An 18,746-nucleotide genomic window follows, 5' to 3' on the forward strand; every position below is an offset into this window, starting at 1 on the left:
TCAAATGTCTTGGAAGCTAAGGAAATATTTTAAATTATTTTAATTTTAGCATTGTCTAAAGGCAATATTGTGAGCATGTGAAAACTAATAATTTGAGACATTTATTCTACTTAGAATATTATAAGCCAATGATAACATCAATAAGTGGATACCATTATTTTTAAAAAAGAGAGGATATACGTACAAAGTTAAAAATTACCACAATCCTATCCCTTGAATAAACACTACTGAAATTTTGTGTTCCTCTAGATTTTTTTTTCAACGCATACACAAATGTACATATATTGCCCCATTTAAAAACAGCAAAAATAAATAAAAATAACAACCAGAATTATGTTATTCACACTACTTTGTGACAAGCTTTTTATTCTCCCCAAGTGTTCTCTATACCAGTATACACAGCATCCACATCTCCATCTCCCCCCTCTCCCGCCCCCACCTGTATCTCGAAGCATGTGGAATCTTAGTTCACCAACCATGCCTTCTGCAGTGAAAGCTTGCAGTCTTAACCACTTGACCACCCGGGAAGTCCCAGCATCCTCATTCTTTCTAACTGCAGTATGATATTCCATTCCTGATTGATTAGCATATAGCTGTTTCCAATTTTTGCCATCATAAACAATAGTGTACGCAACATCCCTGAAAAGAATTTTCTGCAGTCAACAAGCATTCCTATAGGGAAAAAAAAAAATTAATGGCATTGTGGATTAAAGGGTATGAATTATTTGAATCATTAAACCATGACAATCTGGTAAGTGAAGCCGAATGTTAATTTTTAAACCTTTTTATTGAAGTATAACATACACACAGATGAGTGCACAACTTATATTTAAAATGTAAAGCTCTAAGAGGTACAAACTATTATGTATAAAATAAGCTACAAAGATATACTGTACAACACAGGAAATATAGCCAATAAAAATATAATTTTAAAAAGAAAATAAATGAATAAAATGTAAAGCTCAATAAATTTTCACACAGTGAACATACCCATAACCAACATGCAGATCATAAAACAGAGTATTATCAGAATCCCAGACAGCTCCCTTTGTGCCCCTGCACAGTCACTATCCCCCAAGGGTAACCTCTCATGACAATAATACTTGTTATTAATTTTGCCTGTTTTTGAACTTTATACAAATGGAATCACACACTATAAATCCACATTTTCCAAACTGCACCAAGGTGCTCTGGGGCACTGCAAGACATTTTAAGTCTGAAAGAAACAATAGTCAACATTTGTATTAAACCATGCCAAATACTAGATTGCTATATTCCTTTCAATGACATATTATCTTTGTGAAGCAGCATTTTCAGAGTTGCTATAATAAAAGCAATGTGCAAAAATCATTATGGAACAGAAAATGAGAATGGTGGGGTCCAATCTGATTCCATGATTTCAGAAGCTGTACAGTGCCTGACACACACACACACGACAGTAGTAAGTAATTACGGTTAATTAAGAATGAAGTACACCACTCTTTTTTCTTTCAATTTTTGTGCATTATTCTTTTAATGGCTCTTAAGTTGTTAGGACATAAGTATTATTAAGTTGTTTTTACCTACTTAATGAACTGTACCATTAGGTATTTCTTTTGGCCTGAGGCTCCTGTTAAGGGAGAAAGTCTGGGAGCCTCTGGTACATACCCCTATGACTGATTCCTTCCACTTGGTATCATTTGTGAGATTCATCCATGTGGTTTCTAACAGTTGCAATTCATTCATTTTCTTTGTAAAATATTCCACTATATGACTATCCCACAATTTATTATTTCTCCTATTGATGCACATTGGGATAGCTTCTACTTTTTTGGTTATTGTGAATAGTGTTGCTATGAACTTTATTTTTTTTAATTTTTTTTTGCCACACTGCATGGCTTGTGGGATCTCAGTTCCCTGACCACGGGCTGAACCTGGGCCACGGCAATGAAAGCACCAAATCCTAACCACTAGACCACCAGGGAACTCCCTGAATGTTCTTCAGTGTATATATCTTGAGGTAGAATTGTAGGGTATATATATGTTCAGTTTCAGTAGATAATGCTAGTTTTCCAAAATGGTATTTCAATTTACACTCCCACTAACAGTATATGAGAGTTCTGATTGCTCCATATCCTTACCAACAGTTTTTTCTTTTTCATTTAGTCATTCAGAGGAAACTACAGCAGGATAGTGATTTCCCTGAAGACAAAATGAGGTTGAGCATCTTTCTAAATGTTTGATAGATCCTTGGAATGTCCCCTTCTGGATGTCTACTGAAGTTACTTCCCCATTAAAAAAAAAAAGGGTTATTTCTTATTTTCTTAATTTCTAGTTCTTTAAATGCAGGATGACTCTTTTGTCAGATATATGTGCTGCAAATATGTTCTCCTACTCTGTGGCTTGGCTTTTCACTCTTTTAATGGTATCTTTTATGAATAGATGTTCTTGATCTTAATATAGTCCAATTTATCAAATTATCTTTATATTTGGCTCATTTTATATGCTATTTAATAAATCTTTTCTTGACACAGTGAAAATTTTTTTCCTAAAAAACTATTTTTTCACATTTAGATCAGTGATCCACCCAAAAATGGTAACTGTGCATGACATAAGATGAGATCACAATCCTTCCTCCTCTACATGGATATCTAACTGACCAACACCATTATTTGATTTTCCCTTCCCCAGCTGACAGTATGTATACACATGTCGGTCTGTTTCCGGACTTTATCGTTCTGTTGGTCTATTTGTCTATCCATGTGCCAAAACCATATTCTCTTGTTGCAGCTTGATATTTGATGGTGTAAGTCCTCCAGATTTTCTTTCTTCTTTATGATTGACTTGGCTTGACACTGCATTTTAATTTGCATTTCATTTGAGCATCTTTTGATGTTTATTATTAGTATTAGATATTTTTCTCTTCTATGAGCTAGCTGTTCAGGTCTTCTGGAAACAAGCTGGTTGTCCTGATTAGTATGAAATCTTTCTGTATTAGGAAATTCACCCCTCATCTGACAAATGCTGTCATTTGCATAGCCTTTTTTAAAAAAATGTGCTTACAATGTTCCCCCTATTTTTTAATGTACTCAAAAGTGTCAATTTCATTTTTTCCTCCTGGGTTTTAGTTTCGTGCTTAGAAAAGCCTGCTCTATGCCAAAACAGCATTAGTGTTGGCAAGATGAGTAACAGAGGACTTCACATTTTACACTACTCATTTTTATAATGTTTGACATTTTTTACATTTGTAAATTACCTTCAAACTAATTTCTTTAAAGAAGAATTTCAGTCATTTCCCACTGTAAGAGACTGACCCAATAATTTATTCGGATACTTTTATGATTTTATTTGCCATATTTAAATCTTTAATTCACCTGGAATTCATTTTGGTATAAGGTGTGAAGTAGAAATCTGACATTCCCTCCCAAATAACTAATTTTCCCCCATTTATTTAAAATACAGCACCATCTTATAACTTTATTATATATAAAATATAATATATTCTTTTTTTTTGGGGGGTGCACGGGCTTAGTTGCTCCACGGCATGTGGGATCTTCCTGGAGCAAGGACTGAACTCATGTCCTCTGCATTGGCAGGCGGATTGCCAACCACTGCGCCACCTAGGAAGCCCTAAAATATAATATATTCTTAAATATGCTTTGGTTTCTATCTAGACTGTCTCTGCTATGTTCTATAAATAATTTCCCTCTTTGCTGTTCTTGTGCCAATACTATATTGTTTTAAAATATGTAGCCTTCTAATATACTTGACTATCCTAAATATTGAACGTCTTAAAATTTTCCTTGGGGGCTTCCGTGGTGGCGCATTGATTAAAAATCCGCCTGCTAATGCAGGGAACACGGGTTTGATCCATGAGCCAGCAAGATCCCACATGCTGAGAAGCAACTAAGCTCGTGTGCCACAACTACTGAGCCTGTGCTCTACAGAGCCTGCAAGCCACAACTATTGAGCTCACATGCCACAATTACTGAAGCCTGGGTGCCTAGAGCCCGTGCTCTGCAATGAAAAACCACCGCACCACAACAAAGAGTAGCCCCAGCTCACTGCAACTAGGGAAAGCCCGTGGGCAGCAATGAAGACCCAACGCAGCCAGTAAATAAATAAATAAATAAATAAATATTAAAAAAACATTTCCTTGGCTCATTTACTCTCATGTAATTAATTTCTCCATATTAACATCATATTTAATCAGTTTCCTATACCCAATAAAATTCTGAGATTCTGATTCAAGTTGTAATAAATTCACAGCTTAAACTGACATGAGTGGACATATTTATTACATATTACCTTCCCATCCAGATACATGGTATGGCTACTTATGTTCTTTTATGCCCTGCCTCCTCTAAAGTTTTTGCTCTCAATTTATTAACCTTAAGAGTTTTTTATGTAAAAAGAATGTTAACTCTTTGGCTCTCAAATATGTTGCAAGAATCTTTTTTAGTTTGTTACCAGACAATTTAAAAAGAATATTAGTTGAGGCTGTATATGACTAAGAATAGAAATAAACACAGAAAAAGAACAAATTAATTCAACTCTAATACTAAATCAGGCATTAATTTGTATGGTTTTCATTATGAGACTTAACAATAACAATTTTTAAGAACCCCAAATTATTACGTTTAAGACTGAAAACAATAAATAAAACACGTTAGGGAAATACTTCACCTGGTCAAAACTTAACTCTATGGCAAATTCTGTAACTGGAACAGGACACAAAATAGACCATTCAGCAGTTACAATAAAAAGAAAAGATCCTAAACTTCACTCTTTGAAGAACGCACCCCTTCACTCTATGTGCTTTCAGTTGGTACACAATTTTACAATTCTTTGTATTCACTTTATTTACTTCTATACTCAAATTGCTGGGTGCCCTTAGAGAAAAAACCATTCTGATTCAAAGACATTATCCTGTAGGGTACTGTTTTATGGAACCATTTATATTTCCTATCATTTTTTTTAAAAAACATATTTTTACTGAGTCTCCCTTTCTATATACCTTAGCAGCCATTTCCAACTTCTGTTTAGCCTTCCTACATAAAAGCCACCACTCCTTAACCCACCCCCCCCCCCCAAAAAAAAAGCCAACACTCCAGGGCTTCCTTGGTAGCACAGTGGTTAAGAATCCACCTGCCAACGCAGGGGACACGAGTTTAATCCCTGTTCTGGGAAGATTCCACATGTCGTGGAGCAACTAAGCCCGTGAGCCACAACTGCTAAAGCCTGAGCACCTAGGGCCCGTGCTCCACAACAAGAGATGCCACTGCAATGGGAAGCCTGTGAACCCCAACAAAGAGTAGCCCTGCTCTCCCCAACTACTGAAAGCCCATGCAAAGCAACTAAGATCCAACGCAGCCAACAAATAAATGTAAATTAATTAAAAACAAAAAACAAGAGATGTTAAAAAAAAATCCACCTCTCCTATCCCTTACTCTCAGCAGATGATTTTACCTCCTACTTCATAACAACCACCCTCTGCAAACTTACCTATGTTGACACTATATGTCTTTAACTCTTTCCATTTGATTTTAGAGGAAAAAGTATTCTTTCCCCAACTCCAATGTAAGACTGATACCTTAATTTATGCATGGTGAAGGAAGGGGCAAGGCTCATTAACGCTGCCACTCAGAGACTGCTCCATAATTTACTTCCCGCCTCATTTATACAGTCAACCTCTCATTCTGTTTTGGTTTCTGCCATTCAGCCAATAAATATATTCTAACATCTTCCACTCTTAAACAACTTTCACATTTTACCCTTTCTACATATCAGTACCTCTCTACCTTTCCTTCTTAGGGAGCGGTCAGCATGTCTAACTTCTTCACTTCCCATTCATCCATAACCCCATTTCCTAAAGCTTTATGACTGTGCCTTCACCTGAAGCTACTGACAAAAACTAACATAGTGACACTGGACTATGGTGAATCGGGATGGGGAAATTTTTGATTGCACAAATAATTTTGTCTATGACTATGCCTACTGGTGGAAGTTGGGACATCTGGAGGGAGGGATCTGATTTTGAGTTTCTCCTTGGCTCTAAATTGGAGAAAAGTGGAAAATGTAAACAATAAGCAAGAAAGCAAAGTACACAGGAACTAAATACTAGGTATGAGACCGAGACTAAATTACTTAACTTTCTGACCTATAAAACAGGGTTATACCCTACTTTACAGTTTAACTGTGACGCTTAAACAAAATAACTGTGTAGAAGCACTTACAGTTCCAAGGACATGTTAAAAACCTTCCTTCACCTTAGCACAGTGCCATATATTCCCTACAGGCACACAACTGTTAGGGAGTCAAAGTGTACTAAAAAGACACCCATGTTAAAACTTTGTGGACTATGGGCAACAGAAAATGAGGCAAAAGCGCCATTTATTCATACTCACTATTAACAAGCCTCAAATGAAAAGCTTCAATTAGAAACAAAAGTTACTAGAAGAGATCCAAGTACTTTGAGGGAACTCAACCACTTCGATTAAATTTCCAATTATTTTCTCTAAAAAGTGTAAAAGATTACGTATGATTTAATAAAATGGACAGAGTTAGCACACACAAAGCTGCAGTTCCCAGGATGAGAAAGAAATCCAATTCATCCTTCCTGGGAGGAAGGAATCTTAAATATACAAAACTTCCTTATATATGCACAAAAGGAAATCAATGTATCAAAGGGATCTGGAATAAAGGGAGATTTTTCTCTAACCTCCCCTCCCCCCAAATAATAATATAAATGACCAAAATGAATATTCTCCAAATATCTAGGAGAAAAAATTTTTAATTGTTAGAATTGGTGTAAAGCCGTTGGATTTAGTAGAATACAGCAAGTCAGCTGCTTTCTGAAAAAAAAATATTCCGGGGTGGAGAAAATGGGCAATCTTCCCAATGCAACAACTGCCATAAAACACCAAACATACATAAGAACATACACATCTGTTAAATATCAGTTTGCAATGTTCCAGCCAAGCTACAAACCAAGAGGAAGTGTTTAGATCTAAAAAATAAACCATACTTTACTTCTGCTCAAATTGTGCATGGGTGGCTACTGGAGAAGAGAAGTTATCCACGCCTATTCAAGGCAAAGAGGACTGAATAATAAGTTCACTGTTCACATTCAAATGTGGGGGGAGAGGAAAAGGGAGGCTCCGACTCCATAAAGTTCTCCTCCCTCTCTAAACACTGCAAAACTGTCCACGTCTAAAGACACTTATCCTTGACACTCCTCTGAGACTGACTTGGAGACTTTTTGTTCAGATTTTTGAGGGGGAGCGATTAAGGAATGCTGCAAGATTACAACTTTCAAATACATGAACATCATTTACACGCTAAAGTGTTGTGTGTTTTTTTTTTAAAGGAAAGCGTCTCCCCCCTTGCTTTCAAGTAGTTTACCACCACTCCCAGGTTAGTAACACCCCCTGTTCAACCCCTAGTATAAACAAAAGCCAAAGCTTTAAAGAATATGCGAATAAGGCACACGACTACTTCCAGTAATTCCTCACCTCCCTCCCAATCAGGAAGAGAAAGGTAAAACGGAGGAACAAGAAGCAGAAACAAACAAACAAACTTGGGAAGGAGGGGCGGGAGAAGAAAGCAGACAGGAGGGGAAAAGAGCAAAGCAACAAGTCCGGCTGATGCTGACACTGAGTCGGGAAGGGAGGGCAGAAACTATCCCGAAGACACAGGCTAGAAGGGAAGCACTGAGTGGGACGAGGGCGCAACAGAGTACGTCCACGCAGCAGGCCTCCCCAAAGGGGCCCCAACGTAGGAGGGAACACCAAAAGGGGGGCCAGGACTCAGGAGGAAGGCATATCCATCAAGGCCCGAGAGCTGGAGAGACAGAGGCTACCCGGCGGCGCGCTTCTACACTGGTCACCCGGACACCGCCGCATATGCTTCGGGAGGCGGTCCTGCTACGCGGGGTGAGGGGTTCAACGCGCGGGTCCGCGGACGTGGAAGGGGGTGCGGCCCCGGGGGTCGCGGCAGGAGAGCAGCGCGCAGGCCCACGGCCCGTACCTTGTAGTAAACATCGAACTGGATGTTCTCGGGCAAGGAGCGGATGTCTCGGCGGGAGCGGATGTAGTTGTCCACGACAGCGGAGATGGCGGTGTTATAGAGAGTCTCCGGGATCCACTCGAGTTCCACGGCCGCCATCTTCCTTCCCTCCTCCTCCGCCTCCTCCGCCTCCTCCTCCCGAAGGCCCCCGCCTCCCTCCGTAGCGAACTCCTCTGCAGCCCCGGAGGATCCCGAGGAGCGGCGGCGGCCACGCGGGCGCACAGCGGGAGGGCGCGGTCGCCCTGGCTCCTCCGGGCGAGCTGGGGGGCGGCGACAAGCGAGCGCGGGCCCAGGCGCAGAGCGGGCCGGCGAGCCGGGGCCAGCCGGGCCGAGGCCTCACACTCCGGGTTTGCGATCACCCCGGGGTCCGTCCCAGCGCCGCTCTCTGCAGGGGCGGGGCTACGTGTGCGGCGTCATGACGTCAGCGCACGCCGACGCGCTGGAGGGAAGGAATGCGGCAGGCGCAAAATTTGGGAAGAAAAGAGCCCTGATCCCGCCCAGCGGGGAAGTACTTTGCGAGGGGGCTGGAGTTGGGGGGGCGGGGGGGGGGGGGACGTTTTTTCACTGGGGCAAGTTATGACAGATCTTTACCAGCTCCTTCCGAGTCACCGGCCGCATCAGTCCTTTCAGCCAGTCCTGGCTCGGAGCCTTTCGAGACGGGTAAAAGTTTGGATGGACGATTATAAGTCCACTAAAAATCATGCATTCGGGAAATTCACATTACTCTGGAAACCCTGCCGTAGACTCCGGTCACTAAACCAAGTTAGGGACCTTCGGCCTGGGAACTAGGAATCAGGATGGAAGGAAGAGTTGCATTGGGTAACCATTTGTCCTGTTTGAACTTTACTATGTTTCTGTGTCTAAACGAAATCTAAGAAAAAGAAAAAAGAAAACGGCTTTGGAAGAATTTGGTGGGAAGGTTAGCCTTATTATGTAATTACAAATAGTGGTGAGAGAAAGAGGGCTAAATGGTGCCTGTGATGTGGTAAAACGGAAATGAAGATTTCTGTTCCATCCTCAGCCTGAATATCTGCTACTTACGTAACTTCATTTTCCAGGTGTGCGATTTCAAGAACTTCACGCAACATCTTTCTGCTGTAGGAATTTAACAAGGAAGTCACTGGCCCTGATTGGTGACACGGTCAATCTCATAGTCACCCTATAGCAATGTAAAACCTGAAAAGAATGGTGATGATGATGTGCTGACATTTAGAGCTAAAGGAATTGGAGTGGCTCTTCCTGCTCACCCCGGTATTTCAATGTTAAATGGTTCAAAAGTTTGGTAAGAAAGAAAGAAGGAAACACAGTCTTCTTCTCAGTCTATACCAGTCCTTACTCTATAATCCATGAACCTGGGAAAGCTGTGGTTGGTCTCAAGGCAGGGTTGCCAGAATTGGCAAGTAAGAAAAATACAAATGCCCAGTTACATTTTAATTTCACATAAACGATGAATCCCTGCTTAAGGCACTAATTCCAGAATTAGAATCCATCTGCAGACTCGGGGCCCTTGTGAACTGGCTGAACAGAGAAACCAGTGGAAACTAGGCCATTTTTGTTGTGAACTGTCCTCAATTGATGGAAGAAAGCTTCTCCCTTGTACTCTAGAAAATTAGCAGTCCCAGCAGAGCTGGTATTTGAACTCAATAATTATATAAATGCTGCCTTTCGTATTTTGGATGATAGCATAGCATCTGAGTTTTCAGCGGTCAGGGTCAGATCACGAAGGGGAAATGTGATGCTCGTGACCTTGCACTTTATCTTGGAGATGATAGAGAATCCTTAAAGGATTGTAAGGAAGCAAAAGGATCAGATTTGTGTGTCAGCAAGAAAACAGTAATCATCTGTGACCAGCAGAGCCAGAAGAAGATCTCGAATGATGCATTCCTGGCTACAGAAGGATAGAATATAGAAAAGGCCTGATAAACTGTCATGGCCACCCATACATTTTGGCGGACAGAGGTCCTTTGTATCACAAAGTTATCCCTACAGTCCACAAAATCTCCTTTCACCCTTGACTAGTGGTGGCCTCAAATTTAGCAGAAAGCCTTCCGCTGTACAGAGCTATATAAGACATGAACTTGGCCCAAAAATAATCCTGCAAATCCTAAGAGGCAATACACATTTTGACCATTTTTAAATTGTGGTCTCTCCCTTCATTGAGATGTGTGAGTCTAAGTACTGAGCAATTTCTTGCTCTTGAATCTGGTCGGATTGTGTCTGCTTCAACAAATGGAGTACCGCAGAAGTGATGCTAGGCCAGCAAAGGCCATACAGAGTCTGCCTTGTTCTCTGGAGTACTCACTCCTGGGTTCCTGAGCCACCATGCGAAAAATGAACTGCCCTGAGGCCACCATGCTCTGAGTAAGCCCAAGCCACTCGGAGAGGCTACATGTAAGCACTCCGGGTCAACAATCCCAGCTGAGTGCAGCCTTGAGTCATCCCAGCTCAGGTACCAGTTCCTTCAGTGAAGAAACCTCCAGATGATTCCTCAACTCTAAGACATGTGAGTTACCCGCAGCTACTCCAATCTTTCTAGATGAGGGTCCAAGGATTAAGGAGCGGAGTGAGGCAAGTACCCCTGCTCTGGTCTGAATTCCTGACCCACAGGAGCATAATAAAATGGTTCTTCATTTATATCACTAAGGTTATAGTGGTTATGCCACAGCAGGTCACTGGAACACTCCATTCCAATCCCCTAAAGTTCCCAGGAACCTATCACTTTAGACTCCATAGTCAACCTATTCCCTCTCAGGGCTATACGTTATTAAATATATGAATTCATTCATGAGAATGAGACAGTTCATAACGTGTGTTGGACAGTTTTCTTAATTTTCTGACAGTGGCTCTGCTACACTACTTACGAGAGAGAATTGCCTAAGCATAGAGTATCAGAATGGAGACAATGATTCTTGTCCTATATTTGAAGCGTCTTTTTCAGTGCCCTCCAAGTCTAAATCCACATAATCAACACTCATCAACCACAAGCCAACAATCACATGGACCTCATGAATAGAGTCATCAAGGCACACCTATGGCAGCACACGTCACGTAGGCAAAATGACTGGGTCCTGTAACTTGCAATCATCAAAGAACAGAGCAAGGCTTTGCCGACAAGTTCTTGTCACTTGGGGAAACGATGAAGATAGGAAATCCTGTCCAATTCTCATCCCTCAGTACCATTACCCATATCTGCAGAAAACTAGGGAGGATTTTTTGTTTGTTTTTGTTTTTTTATTTTTTTGGCTGCATTGGGTCTTCATTGCTGCGCGCGGGCTTTCTAGTTGCAGCTAGTGGGGGATTCTCTTCGTTGCAGTGCACAGCCTTTTCACTGCGGTGGCCTCTCTTGTTGTGGACCATGGTGTGTGGGCTTCAGCAGTTGCAGCATGTGGGCTCAGTAGCTGTGGCTCGAGGGCTCCAGAGTGCAGGCTCAGTAATTGTGGCGCACAGGCATGTGGGATCTTCCCGGACCAGGGATCAAACCCGTGTCCCCTATGTTGACAGGCAGATTCTCAACCACTGTGTCACCAGGGAAGTCCCCAGGAGTTTTTTGGACATGTTCATAGTTACTGTCCATCTTGTCTTGAGCCCTTTAAATTCATCCTGCTTGCTACACATGGCTTCCTGTTTTCAAAATTAATCCAAACTGCTACCTACTAGGATGCTCCTCCAATTCTTGATCTCTACTGTCTTCATGAACATACATAACACCCCCATTTGGCCCTAAGAGAAATAGAGAAATAAGACCAATCATTTGCCAGTCCTTATTTTGAGGAAGCACACTTGGAACCTGCCCTGCATGCAGTCTGCCTACTAACCCTGACAAACAGAAGTAGAGAAGCAGCATAAAACGTCTGAGTGGTTTTGTGCTTGTGCTGCTAGAGCTGGTCCCACGCATGGAATAAAGGCTTAAGGTTCATTCTCGGAAAGACAGACATGTAATCAATAATCACAATATAATGTGAGAAACACAGGATATTTTTTTTCCTTCATTTTGTTTTTATTACAGCATGTTTGCTTAATTTACAGCAAGCAGAAAATAAGCTGGGTCTTGTTTTGATCCAAACATCGATGTTTTAAAGGTTGTACACAATATTTGTTAAAAAGAACATATAAAAATACCTTTTTAGAAGCTTCTATAAGAAAGAAAATACAAAGTTTAACCCCACAACTTTCCTCTTTGCTAGAACTGCAAACTACTGCTACAGTTTTAAATAGACTTTTTGTTGTTTAAACTATACATCCAGGAAAATCTAAAAAAATTAAAGAAACGTGCATATAAATGATTGCATAGCAGAACATGAACATTAACTGCAAACAGTAAAGAAATGAAAGTTAGAAATACTATCAAATATACAAAGGTTCTAGAATCAATCCTTTAAACACATTCCACAAACAGTATTTGAAAACCACCTTTTCTTCTTTACAGGCAAGGCCTAGATTACTAAAACCAAAATTGAAAAAAGTAATCCTCTAAAAGGAATCATTTCCCCACAACATTTCTTACTTTTATGCCTGTAAGCAAGCAATCTAAAATTTTTAAAGATTCTAGCTTTTATTCTGAAATGAGATTGGACACGTCTAGTCACTTTTTACTGCCCCCAAATGATCTCACAGAGAGATGTTAGAAATTATAAGAGTTAGGGTATTATTTTATTATTTTTATCAGGTACTACATTGGTAATCAAAAACTTAAGAGATATAGCTTTCTTAAAATTAATTTTTTCCAAAGTTACTTTAAATCTCATGGCACCACAGAATCACTTACAATGGGAGTGTTGTCTTTTAACTTGCCTCACGTTAAAAAAACTGAGGTGTGAAGAACAAGCATCCTTCACAAAGAGATGGGCAAATTTTGATCCAAATGCACACACCAAGTGCTTTAAGCATCAAAATGCAGTCCTTTTACACTATGTGCACACGCAAACAAAACCTACTTTGAAATACTTTACTTGCTTTTAACAGCAGTTAAGAAAACTAAGCAATATTATGGTCAACGATGCTCCTTAAAGTTTAGAGTAACTACATAAGAGCATTCTTTCCCCTTAAAATTTCTGCCAACATCAACCTGTCCAAATTTTAAAGTGAGTTTTTTCAACGTTTGTATGGTTCCAGATCTTCATAGAAACCAGAAAAGTGAAGGCTCCATGTTTCAATCAAAAACTCAACTCCCTGAAAATGCTACTTAACCCAGCTGACGTCATTTCCCAAGACAGTGGGGTTAACAAAAGAACTACTCCACACTGCACCAGAAGTTATCATCATGGGCCTAGACATCCTGAGACGACAAAAAGGTCCACCCTGAACCTAAATGTGTCTGGTTGGTCAGTGTTGTACTGTGGCTACAACTTCACTTTTGTATCATTCTATCTTATTAGCAAGCTACATTTCTAGGTTAACAGTTCTACCAAATATGGATATGAAAGTTTTTTAATAAGACAATTTGCAAATTATGGTCAACCAACATCTTTTCACCAATACTTCAAGCATAAAAAATGAGAATCTTTACAAAAATATACAGAGACACCACAAATTGATAGCTGCCCATAACATTAAACAAACCGGACTCTTAAGAGTGGCTTCTCAACAGCATATCATTTTAATAACCATTGCCTGGTACAGGGAAAACTGATGTGTTTTTTTAAGCATCATTGCAACATTGTATTCCTGATAATTTAAGTAAACCAAACTGTGAGTAAATGAATGATACATGCCTAAAAATATCATGGTTTATACTATCAGTGGCCACTGGACTTAGGACTAGTCCAAGACCTTGATCTAGATTTTGACCTAGACCTAGACTGTGATCTTGACTGAGATTTGGATCTAGGTGGTTCTTTTTTCCTTGATTCCTTTTCATATCTTGAGCCAGACTTATAATGTGTTTTGGAATCTGTTTTAGAGATGCCTCTAGTTTTGGTGTGAGATGCAGACCTAGAACGTGATATAGCCTTCATTTCTTTCTTGGGCTGGGACTTGGACCCTGATCTTGAATTGGATGTAGATCTTGAAAAAGATCGATTTCGGTGTTTGAATCTATCATTGTCGGAATGGCTTCTGCTACGCCGTGGTCTTCCAGTCGGTCTACTGTTTCTAGGACTATAAGATCGTCTATAGTTGTAATCAAAGGACCGACTTCTTGATCTCCTTCTTTCATAACTTCGGCTTCTAGAACGTCTGTATCTGTCATAATCATCATAGCGTGAAGAACTATACACATTCCTCCCTTCCTTGGCTTTCATCTGATTTGGAGTCTTTCGATCTCCCTGTGCAAACTGTATTTCAATTTGGCGTCCACAAATCCATTTTCTGTCCAAATTATGTAAAGCATCTTCGGCATCACGAACATCCTCAAATTGAACATATGCAAATCCTCTTGGACGGCGAGTGTAGAAATCAAGTGGAACATACACATCAACTATAGGACCATAACGACCGAATTCGCGTCGTAAATCTTCAGACCTGGTGTCGTCGGCCACGTTCCTTACGAAGAGTGACGTGTTGGGGGGGCGCAGGTACCGGGACATGGCTGCGGCGTGAGTCTCAGCAGGAGCACTAACGGGCTCAGCAAACCGTCCGCAGCTCCGCCCAGAAACACAGGATATTATGAGAGTAGTGAGGAGATAATGAGTTGGTTTTGGATGTAATAGTTATATAAAAGTAACAAAATAGATCAATCCTCAAAGTATTTTCAGTTGCAGTGAAGTGCATAGGAAAATATACACCTGAAACTAACACAACATTGTAAATAAACTATACTCCAATAAAAATTTTTTAAAAATAAAGGTTATAAGGGTTAAGAAAAAAGAACTCATAGGAAAATAACATGAACAGATTTACTTGAGCAATTACAGTATAAGTGAGTTCATTTCACCTTGACACTGTACCTCCAATTTCTGGGAAATTTTCTAATTATCAGAATGTAAAAAATACATGCAAAATTGTGAAATGTAGTTCTTTATTTGTGACAGTGAAAAGTTTTAACTTTTTCAATGAGATAGAAAATAAGAACAAAGGATACAGTCATATAATTCTTGAGCCATCTGATAGAGATATTATCCTATGTAAGTGCATTGCAACCACATCCAACTCCCCACCAAACTTTTTAGTCGAAATATACAAATGATACAGATTTTTAACATAGAAGACAAAATGTATGCTGAGGTCATTTACTGAGTTTAACAACATACTAAAGAGTTTGGATCTAGTTTTGGATTTTTTAAGGATGAGGTTTCTATAAGATACACAGGCATACTTGAGAAAGGTTTCAAGACCAGGGGCAGAAAACTTGACAATTTTTGAGGATAGTTAAAGATAAGAGAGTAAAAAGAGTGTATCAAAAGAGAGGAAGAATGTGTAATTCAAGAGAAAAAAAAGTTAAAAGATCACATTATAATCTGCCATGTAACATCTCATAATGATACCTTATGTTATAATTTAATTACATCATGTGTGGATGCCTTATCTCCCCAACGGGCCTCTAAGCATCTTGAGGACTACATAATAAGTGCTGTGTATTTCAGATACCAAGTCTAGTGCAGACATAGGGTGAGAATTTAGTGATTGTATTAATAAATGAATAGGTCTTCCTACTTCTCTTTCAGGGGAAAAAGCACATAGTTCACTGACTGCTTCCAAAAATTTACTTCCTTTAAAGTCAAACTTTGAAAAACACACACTTTAAAATAGTTTTTTTCTTTTTAAAAATCATAGTAAAATTTGCATAAAATTTACTATTTTAAAACCATTTTTTGGTGTGTACAATGCATTGGCATTAAATACATTAACAGTATTGTACAACCATCAACACTGTCGATTTGCAGAACTTTTTCATCATCTCAGACAAAACTCTGTACCAATTAAACAGGAATTCCCCACTTCCCCCCTCTTCTCAGCCCCTGGTAATTTCTAATCCGCTTTCTGTCTCTATGAATTCACCTCTTCTAGGTGCCTCATATAAGTACAATCATACAATATTTATCCTTTTGTGTCTGGCTTATTTCATTTAGCATGTTTTCAAGATTCATCCATGTTATAGCTTGTATCGGAATATCATTCCTTTTTAAGGCTAAATAATACTCAACCATAGGTATATACCACGTATGTGTATCCATTCATCTGTTCATACACATCTGGGTTGTTTCCACATTTTGGCAATTGTGAATAATGCTATGAACAAAGTATGCAAACCTCTGTTTGATTCATTGTTTGCAATACCTTTGGGTGTGCACCTAGCAGTAGAATTGCTGGGTCATGTGGTAATTCTACTTTTAACTTTTTGAGGATCTGCCAAAGTGTTTCCCACAACAGCTGTACCATTTTGTATTCCCACCAGCAGTGCATAAGGGTTCCAATTTCTCCACATCCTTACACTTATTTTCCATTTTTTTCGATAATTAGGCATCCTAATGAACGTGAAGTGGTATTAAAATATTTTTGTATTTCACAAAAATTCACATTCGAGTGATCAGCTAGCCCAATAAGAAGACAAAGAGTTTTAGATACAAAGCTGAAGACACTAAAGTTATGTTGGAAAAAACGTCTAGGAAATACATATCAAGAGCCTTAAAAAAACCTGCAAACTCTGGGCCTTCCCCGGTGGCACAGTGGTTAAGAATTTGCCTGCCAATGCAGGGGACACAGGTTTGATCCCTGGTCCAGGAACATCCCACATACCTCAGAGCAACTAAGCCTGTGTGCCACAACTACTGAGCCTGTGCTGTAGACCCTGTGTGCCTAGAGCCTATGCTCCTCAACAAGGGAAGCCACTGCAGTGAGAAGCCTGCTCACCTCAATGAAGAGTAGCCCCCACTCATCACAGCTAGAGAAAGCCTGTGTGAAGCAACAAAGACCCAATGCAGCCCCCCAAAATAAATAAATAGTAAATTAAAAAAATTTTTTTTAAAAAGGTGCAAATTCCAACTTAATTTATAGATGTTTCCTCACATGTTTAAAGAGACGTATAAAGATGTTCCTACAGTTTGCTTATTTGGTAAGATGTTCATTTTAAAACATAAACAACAACCCTTCCCCCCACTGAGGCAGTGGATAGAATGGTTCTATGCTCATTTGTTTTAAATGAGAGGACACAGAAGAGGGAAACAAAGATCCTTTTCTTTGCTTTCGCATTTCAAAAGTCTAGGCCCTGCAGGGGAATAGAGAGAACTTATATACACAAACAACACAGTAGATTTGATGAATAGAGTTTTCCCATCCCTTAGTTTTTGCTGGAAAGGAGAAAGGAATAAGGGGGAAAGCCCAAAGTAGAAAGTATAGGAAACATAATGGGGGAAGTGACCTCTACCTTGTCCTCTCACTGCCTTCACCCCTCCCTCACCCCCACACTGCTGCATGGATCCTAGAGTAGGAATGAAAAAAAGATTTGGGGCGGGGTGGGGAGGCGGTGTGCTGAGTGCAGAGGGTCTACTTTCATAAGTATTAGAACCCAGAAAGGGAATAAGAACACATAGTAGGAACTGCAGCTTGATAGGCCCAGGCAGATGGGCCTTAGACAACATCACAGGGCACCCCAGCAGGATATGAGAGTGGTGTGATGACTCTAATTACCTGGGGATAACCAGCATTTGTGAAGGGCTTTGAGCAACCCAAGAGTTGCTCAGAACAACAGAATGATTTCTGTGTACCCAAGAGCCTGAGACAGCCTCCCGGGGCTGGCCACTGGCAGCCTGTCACAGGGGCTGACAGTTCCGAGGCAGAGAGTGCCCTTAAGGGAGGAGAAAGAGAAATCTGTCTCTCAAGAAGCTCTGAGATCCAAAAGCAGTGATGGGCATGGACCATCTCGCAAAGGCTGATGGCTAGCAGGATAAAATAGTTCCGACCATTTTTGGTCCTTGGATCCCATGACTCGAGATTCAAGTTCCAAGGACAGAAAGTCATACCGGCTAGCTTGGGTCACATGTCCAACTTTGGCCAGAGGAGGACAAGGCAATATATATGACTATTCACCAAGACGATCAAGTAGGTGGTGACCTAAATGGGAAGGAAATCCAAAAGGAGAGGATATATGTACACTTTTTTTTTAAACAACTGGGTGAGCAACTCTCCTCCACTACCCATAAACATGAAAATCTATATTCAGATTGTAATTGGCAGCCATCCTGTTGTCATAAACAAGGCCAACTTTAGGATGAATATAATCTTGTGGGTGGAAAATCAGATAGACCAAATAAGTTGGGTCCTTGATAAAATTATTGAGCTACAGAAACAAGTAACCACAAACCCCACCTTAACTTTAGCCTTTCAGTTGTATAAACCAATGCATTTCCTTGTCATTTTAGCCACAAAGGCCTTCCTTTTGTTAGCATAAACTTTGAAATGAACCTCTCCCTTTATTTTCAAACTTTCTTAGTCATGTTATTTTAGGTGCCTCTTTAGCTTGTTTTTTGGTGGGGGGGGGTGGGGTTTGTTTTGTTTTTTTCTCAACACACCTTTGCTTTTTTTTTTTTTTTTTTAATTTATTATTTTTTGGGGGGTACACCAAGTTCAATCATCTGTTTTTATACACATATCCCCATACACCTTTGCTTTTGATTGGAAGAATTTACTATAGTTACTTTTATAGTGATTAATCATATATTTTTTCTTATTCTCACTATTTTGGCTCATGCATTCTATGTATTTTGTTTTATTCTTTAGTAATTTTGAAGTCCTACGTTGCAAATTGATAGCTTTGTATTCAACCC

The 18,746-nt window shown here is 39.9% G+C and overlaps 2 protein-coding genes across 2 annotated transcripts in view; both read right to left on the reverse strand.

Annotated features, from left to right (window-relative positions):
- The window catches only part of APPBP2 (amyloid beta precursor protein binding protein 2), a 50,410-nt gene extending 41,984 nt beyond the window's left edge, over positions 1 to 8,426 (reverse strand). The window contains exon 1 of the mRNA XM_057715169.1: positions 8,008 to 8,426. Coding sequence (XP_057571152.1) covers positions 8,008 to 8,145 — 138 coding nt within the window. The 5' untranslated portion in view covers positions 8,146 to 8,426. The remainder of the gene's footprint in view (positions 1 to 8,007) is intronic.
- Positions 8,427 to 13,752: 5,326 nt separating this feature from the next.
- LOC130840431 (serine/arginine-rich splicing factor 10-like) lies at positions 13,753 to 14,626 on the reverse strand. The gene has a single exon (XM_057715947.1). It carries the CDS (start codon positions 14,568 to 14,570, stop codon positions 13,782 to 13,784), a length of 789 nt encoding a protein of 262 aa, XP_057571930.1. The 5' UTR covers positions 14,571 to 14,626; the 3' UTR covers positions 13,753 to 13,781.
- Between the last annotated feature and the right edge of the window lie 4,120 nt (positions 14,627 to 18,746).

This window comes from Hippopotamus amphibius, chromosome 17 (assembly GCF_030028045.1).
Source record: "Hippopotamus amphibius kiboko isolate mHipAmp2 chromosome 17, mHipAmp2.hap2, whole genome shotgun sequence".
Taxonomy (NCBI): domain Eukaryota; kingdom Metazoa; phylum Chordata; class Mammalia; order Artiodactyla; family Hippopotamidae; genus Hippopotamus; species Hippopotamus amphibius.

Excerpts from the sequence above, each read along its gene's own strand:
- LOC130840431 (XM_057715947.1), bottom strand. The coding sequence starts at position 14,570 with ATGTCCCGGTACCTGCGCCCCCCCAACACGTCACTCTTCGTAAGGAAC.